Genomic DNA, 6,000 nt, shown 5'->3' with positions numbered 1-6,000 from the left:
TGAGGGCGGGGGGGAGAACCGGTTCGGTGACATCATATCATCACCGCTACCGGCTTGGCCGAACCAGGCCGAACCGGACCGAACCGGGAGAACCCACCACTGAATCACATATTCTTATCTCCCCACCTGCAATATATATATATATATTAGAAAAAGAAGCGGTCCCAACACACAAATTATTAAAACTACTCCCCACATTATTTACAGAGTTGGTTTTATTCTAGGAAGAGAAATAAGAAAAGAAATAATACGTCTGCCGGCAATCACTTAAAAATAAGCCTACAAAATGCTTTCATGCAATTCTTTGAAATTTAATTCTTTTTTAGTGAAGTCAGATACAGGGTCAGACAGTAGCGAGAGATTTATTGATAAAGAAACATAAATGGCTGAAAAGCTTCTAAAGCTACAAAAATGGTACAATAGATTATTACACAAAACAAAGCAGGAATGGACTTTCTCTAATTCTTTAGTTTTGTTAGTTCTGATAGTAGCACTTATGTAAATTGTCTTCAAACAGATGATCTTCACATATGTTGAATTTTGATTGCTGTAATTTCCAGCTATCAGTTTTGGAGACACATGGAAGAAATAATTTGGCATCATGTTGACAAAAGATGACTTATATGTGGTTCATGCAGTTAAGAGGCAGGCTTTGCAGACAAATTCAGAGATCCCATTTAACCCTAAATAAATGTAGGCATGTTCAACATTCTTTCTATTCAGAATGCCACTTAGCTGAAGCAAAAAACTGAAGATAAATCAGGAGGAGCAGAATTAGCACAGGAGATACTGCTTTGATACCCTATAGTTCTGGGTTTTTCAAAAGAACAGACCAGATCTCAGGAAATGTCTTGCTCTGTAAGTTTCAGCCTACATCCTCTTCTTCTCCTTTAAATTAAAACACAGATGAAATGTATTCTTTTTGGGTTGTGAACTGGGGAGGTGGTGTCTCCTTCAAACATTTCAGAAAGAAGTTATTAATTATGACCGATTAAATTGCTATCCCACTTCCTAATTCACACCACAGGCCCAGATGAGGCTCACAGTCATACAACAGAGAAAATAGCTAACAATTACAGTAACAGCCATTTAAAAATGATAGTAGAAATGGGAAACCACTAGGTTAAAGGAACTGTTTACAAAATGGCAGAGCAATGATGTGAAGAGATCAGGAGTTGCTGGTATTCACATTTCCCTCCCTTTTCTTGTGTTCTTTCACTTTTAAAATGCTTTGTGAATCTTTAAGAATTATTTAGCCATTGCCCAAGAAAGGAGAACAAATGATAAGAGAGGGTAATTCCACAATGTTACCAGTACTGTCTGTTTGGTGTATTAGGATGTGTAATCATGTTTCAGACATTCTCCAGATAACTAACATTGGAAAGAGTAGTATGAACTCAGAAATGATAAACTGATTCTTTCTCCAACCACCGTCTCTTCATGGAGCAGAATATATCAGGGAAAAGACCAACCATCTGTGCTGGGAAGCTGGACTTGTAGAGGCATATTGGAGAGCAGGAATTTAATCCAGTAATATAACTTCCAAGTAGGCCTGATTCATCCTTGTTCTTGCATATAGATGTAAGTTCTGGATCTTTATTCAGTTGAGAGCTTTACTTTTCACTTGTTCAAGTGTCATATCAAAATTCCACACTATCCAGCAGTGTGTCTATCACAAAGCAAGCAAGTTAAGGCAAAATATGCACATTTATATAAGACTTCTTTTGATTATAATTACAAAAATCTAAATTGAGTTCCTGAAGTCTGCCTTCCCAGTGCAAAATTATGTGGTCAATTTGCTTCTCTGTATTGATTTTTAAAAACTCTCTTTCTGTGTCACGATCACATGACGTGTTAATACCACTTTATAATGCCTTGGTAAGGCCACACTTGGAGTACTGCATCCAGTTTTGGTCGCCATGATGTAAAAAAGATGTAGAGACTTTAGAAAGAGTGCAGAAAAGGGCAACAAAGATGATTAGGGGACTGGAGGCTAAAACATATAAAGAATGGTTGCTGGAACTGGGTATGCCTAGTTTAATGAAAAGAAGGACTAGGGGTGACATTATAGCAATGCTCCAATATCTCAGGGGCTGCCACAAAGAAGAGGGAGTCAAGCTATTCTCCAAAGCACCTGAGGGCAAGACAAAAAGCGATGGGTGGAAACTAATCAAGGAAAGAAGCAACCTAGAACTAAGGAGAAATTTCCTGACATTTAGAACAATCAATAAGTGGAACAACTTGCCTCCAGAAGTAGTGAATGCTCCAACACTGGATGTTTTTAAGAAAATATTGGATAACCATTTGTCTGAAGTTGTGTAGTTTCCTGCCTAAGCAGGGGGTTGGACTAGAAGACTTCCAAGGTCCCTTCCAACTCTGTTATTTTTTTTTGTGTGTGTGTGTGTGTGTGTCTGTGTGTGTGTCTGTGTGTGTGTGTGTGTGTGTTGGAGAATTTTGGTGGTACTTGCAGATAGACTTGTGGGTTCAACTTTCTAAGGTGGGCACTTATAAGGTCTCACAAGCATCATGTGAGTTTTCTGATGAGTGCTAAGACCAGACCTTTGTCGGAAACTCTTCCCGCATTCCATGCAACGGAATGGTTTCTCTCCTGTGTGGATTCTCTGGTGAATGGTGAGGTGCGAGTTGACGCTGAAGGTCTTGCCACATTCATCACATTTATAAGGCCTCTCCCCTGTATGGATCCTCTGATGAAGAATGAGGGTGGAGCTCTGGCTGAACCTTTTCCCACACACCTGGCATTCATATGGTTTCTCTCCTGTGTGGATTCGTTGGTGTTTGGTCAGATGGGAGCTAACGGAAAAGCTCTTCCCACAATCTGTGCACTTATATGGCTTCTCTCCTGTATGGATGCGGCGGTGGAGGACAAGTGTGGAGCTCTGGCTAAAACTTTTTCCACAATCATTGCACTCGTAGGGCTTTTCACCAGTGTGAGTTCTCCGATGAATTGTGAGGTGGGAGCTGACACCAAAGCTTTTCCCACAATCGGAGCAGGGGTATTGCTTATCAGCAGAGAGGAGAGATCTCTTAGGCTGGGCAAGGCTCTGCTGAGTTTGGGCAAGGCTCTGCTGAGTTTGGGCAAGGCTCTGCTGAGTCTGGGCAAGGCTCTCTCCACACTGGATGCACAGGCTGGGGCCAGGCCCCATATGAATTCCATGGGGTGGGATGGTGGCGTTGTCTTTTGTCATTGGAGGAAGAAGAGGCGGCTTGACCCATCCTTTTCCTGCCTCTTCACTCAGCTGCCCAGCTGAAAGTTGTCCCCCATATGCAGAGCCCTCAGGCCGCCCTTGGACTTGCTTCTGCATACCCTCAGGCCCGCCCGGCTGTGAATTTGAATTCATGGTTCCTCCGTCTGCCAAAAGAAAGAGAGTGAAGCGAGCAGTGGTGGTGGGGAAGTTACAGCCATTCATTGGTGTGTTATTCTAAGGAAGGTAATGGACACTTTACCAGGCTGCAGGTTTATTTTTTAGTTGTTATTGCCCATCCCAGGCTCTGTGGAAGAACTGGATCAGAAATTATTTGAAAATACCTTTCCCTTCTGCTAATGTTATCACTTACACCTTCCAGGCATATCCAAATCTGAGCTGTGACACAGAAGATGACACAAACAGGAGGTGCTAACCCTTTTTGCCAGTTCCTGACATTTGGTAGCTAACTCGCAGAATTCTATTAAATTCAACCAGAATGTTTGAAATGATTCAGAAGCTATGAAATTATATAAATACACAGGGGCAAGAAATATGCTCGTGTTTATCTTTTCACCTGTCAGCACATAGGACAATCGTGAGCTTAGTTTCTTTTAATTATTCACAATAAACAGGCATGTGAAGATTATTTTACTGGAGAGACATTTGTGGACATAGTATAATGCAATTTTCCAAGTTACAGAGTCTGTCCTACCTGATGAATAATTCTGTTTTTCAAAGGCTTAACATTTTATGATAGCAACAAAAACTAATGCAATTATGCTAATTCATTTTGGGATTCTCAGGTCAAAATAGCCTCAATATTTTAATTTAAAAAGAAAAGAAAGAAAAATAAAAATCCTTACCTAGTGACAGTAGAGTCCCAAAATTGTCCTGCACAATGTCCCTGTAGACAGGTCTCTGGCATGGGTCCAGAAGGGCCCATTGTATCTCAGCAAAATACATCAGTCACTTCTGCAGAAGGCTCTGGCCTCTGAAAGAATAATTTTCCCTGCTCAGAAGCCAAAACTAACTCTGTTGGCCTATAATGATAGGCCTTTCAGTCACAGTACTAACAATTCTGATTTCACACTAGTTGGCCTTTGGTTTGCCGGCCCTATAAAGTGAAGAATGCCCTCCACTAGTTGTTGGATTGCAACGCCAATCAACCCCAGTCAGCATTACTGATGGCCAGGGATATTGGGAATTGTAGTCCGTGCCAATCCTACAACAATCCTACTTACCTGTCTTGCTGTACTTCCTAGCACTCTGTTAAAATCGCCTGGAAATTCAACAGGTGAAGCTTTTCCTGGCCTGGAAGAGCTATTAGGAGTAAAACTCCACCAATTGAATTTCTGCAGAGCATGTGGGCTGTAGTAACACTCAAGCCCTTCCAGGGAGGAATGTGTAGAGATTTCCCTACTCCTCCATCCACCCTTAAGAAGTGCCATTCTCCAAAGCTTCTCCTGGAAGCTTTGTTGCTGTTATTGCTTCGCCCTCCTAACCCAGGTCTCTTGTTTGTGAGTCTAGGGAGCCCTCGGATTTTCACACCAACAAGAAAAGGGGGGGGGGGGGAAACGGGACTCAACTGTTGTTTGAAAGAAGCGCCGAAGAAAGTGCCATGCCTTGCCTCCTCTCGTTTGTGATAGGTTTTTTCCCCTCCTCCTCCTCTCTCCCTCCCCCTCACCGAGGAAGTTGCCTGGCTGGACTTTGGCCAGTGCCCACTCCCAATCACCTCGAATTACCTAGACGACTCTGACTCCCCGAGCTGCCGACTTGAGAATCTTGCCTATCAAATGAAGAATAAATAAAGCCGAGATTCCACGTTTCCCGATTTGGCACAGCGGCTTGCTAGCTCTCGGGCTGGGTCGATTCCGGGCGGCTGCTACGAAAGCAGAAGAAGAAACAGCAACAACAGGACTCGCTCTCTCTGGTTCTGACCTGGGAAGTTCAGCCCCCAAAATCGTCAGCGGCAACGGGAGCTGCAGTAGCAGCAGCAGCAACGGTGGCGGCAGCCAAAGAAAAGGAGACAGCCGCTTCGCTCGCTCTCGCTCTCTCTCTCTCTTTTTTGACAATGGCCAGAGCCCTCTAGCGGCATCGCCTCTGCCTTGCACGCGGAACAAGCCCAGAGGGGGGCGGCGAAAACCGGCCGGAAGCCTTCCGCCCAGCCTTGGAGACCCCCACCCCCAAGAACGGTGTGTGTGTGTGAAATCCCATAGAAAGGGTTGGAGAAAACTCTTTGCCTTTATTGTTGCTGCTCTCTCTCTGTCTCTCACAGACACACACACACACACGAGATAAACGTTAGTTTGCACAGCGCGGTGCCTATTCAAACTTTGAATGAAGCGAGATGCAAAAAGGTGGCGTTTTGTGGGTGGCTAATGAGGGAATCTAGTCATTGGTTGCATCGATAGAACATGATCGATCAATCATCAGAGTCTGTTAATCGACGGGGCTGGGCTGTTTATTCATTCCCTACACTTTAACCAAGTTTTAAGGGCTGTGGCGTCAGTCCCAACAAAACCATTCCTTTCTTGGGATTCCAGGAAGTAGTTTGTACTTGGATGCTCCAGCTTCAAAGGTTGATTAAAATGCTGGTATGATAGGAATAAGATAGTGATATGCTTGCATATATTAGCTAAGTTCTTTGGTAAATTGTCCAGTTGCTGAGAGACTTCCAGAAAAGGACATACAATAACTGCACCCTCACCTTTTTTATTTATTAAATTCAGGCAACATCACATTCCATTTCCACTTATTTCATCAGTTTGTTCCCCTGAGAAATACAATTAAGGTG

At 43.3% G+C, this 6,000-nt stretch overlaps 1 protein-coding gene across 2 annotated transcripts; it reads right to left on the bottom strand.

Moving 5' to 3' along the window:
* Nucleotides 1-290: 290 nt before the first annotated feature.
* Nucleotides 291-5,279, bottom strand: LOC117669039 (uncharacterized). 2 transcript variants are annotated; one of them, XM_034423136.3, is made up of 3 exons: nucleotides 4,949-5,279; nucleotides 4,070-4,197; nucleotides 291-3,370 (listed from the first exon to the last, which is right to left on the bottom strand). In XM_034423136.3, the coding sequence occupies exons 2-3, from the start codon at nucleotides 4,167-4,169 to the stop codon at nucleotides 2,493-2,495; spliced, it is 978 nt and encodes a 325-aa protein (XP_034279027.1). In that variant the 5' UTR covers nucleotides 4,170-4,197; nucleotides 4,949-5,279; the 3' UTR covers nucleotides 291-2,492. The 2 variants fall into 2 exon arrangements, with proteins under 2 accessions (XP_034279027.1, XP_034279029.1); XM_034423138.3 differs by lacking the exon at nucleotides 4,070-4,197 and having other exon boundaries at nucleotides 4,949-5,251.
* Between the last annotated feature and the right edge of the window lie 721 nt (nucleotides 5,280-6,000).

The sequence above is a fragment of the Pantherophis guttatus genome, chromosome 4 (assembly GCF_059756535.1).
Source record: "Pantherophis guttatus breed Tessera chromosome 4, ASM5975653v1, whole genome shotgun sequence".
Taxonomy (NCBI): Eukaryota; Metazoa; Chordata; class Lepidosauria; order Squamata; family Colubridae; genus Pantherophis; species Pantherophis guttatus.
This window is presented reverse-complemented; position numbering and strand designations above follow the sequence as displayed.

What these genes read in the sequence shown, in the direction of transcription:
- LOC117669039 (XM_034423136.3), bottom strand. Translation starts at nt 4,169, where the DNA reads ATGTATTTTGCTGAGATACAATGGGCCCTTCTGGACCCATGCCAGAGA. An exon ending in TGGGACTCTACTGTCACTAG is followed by an intron (nt 3,371 to 4,069) that starts GTAAGGATTTTT and finishes TTCTTTTGGCAG; the next exon opens with ACGGAGGAACCATGAATTCA.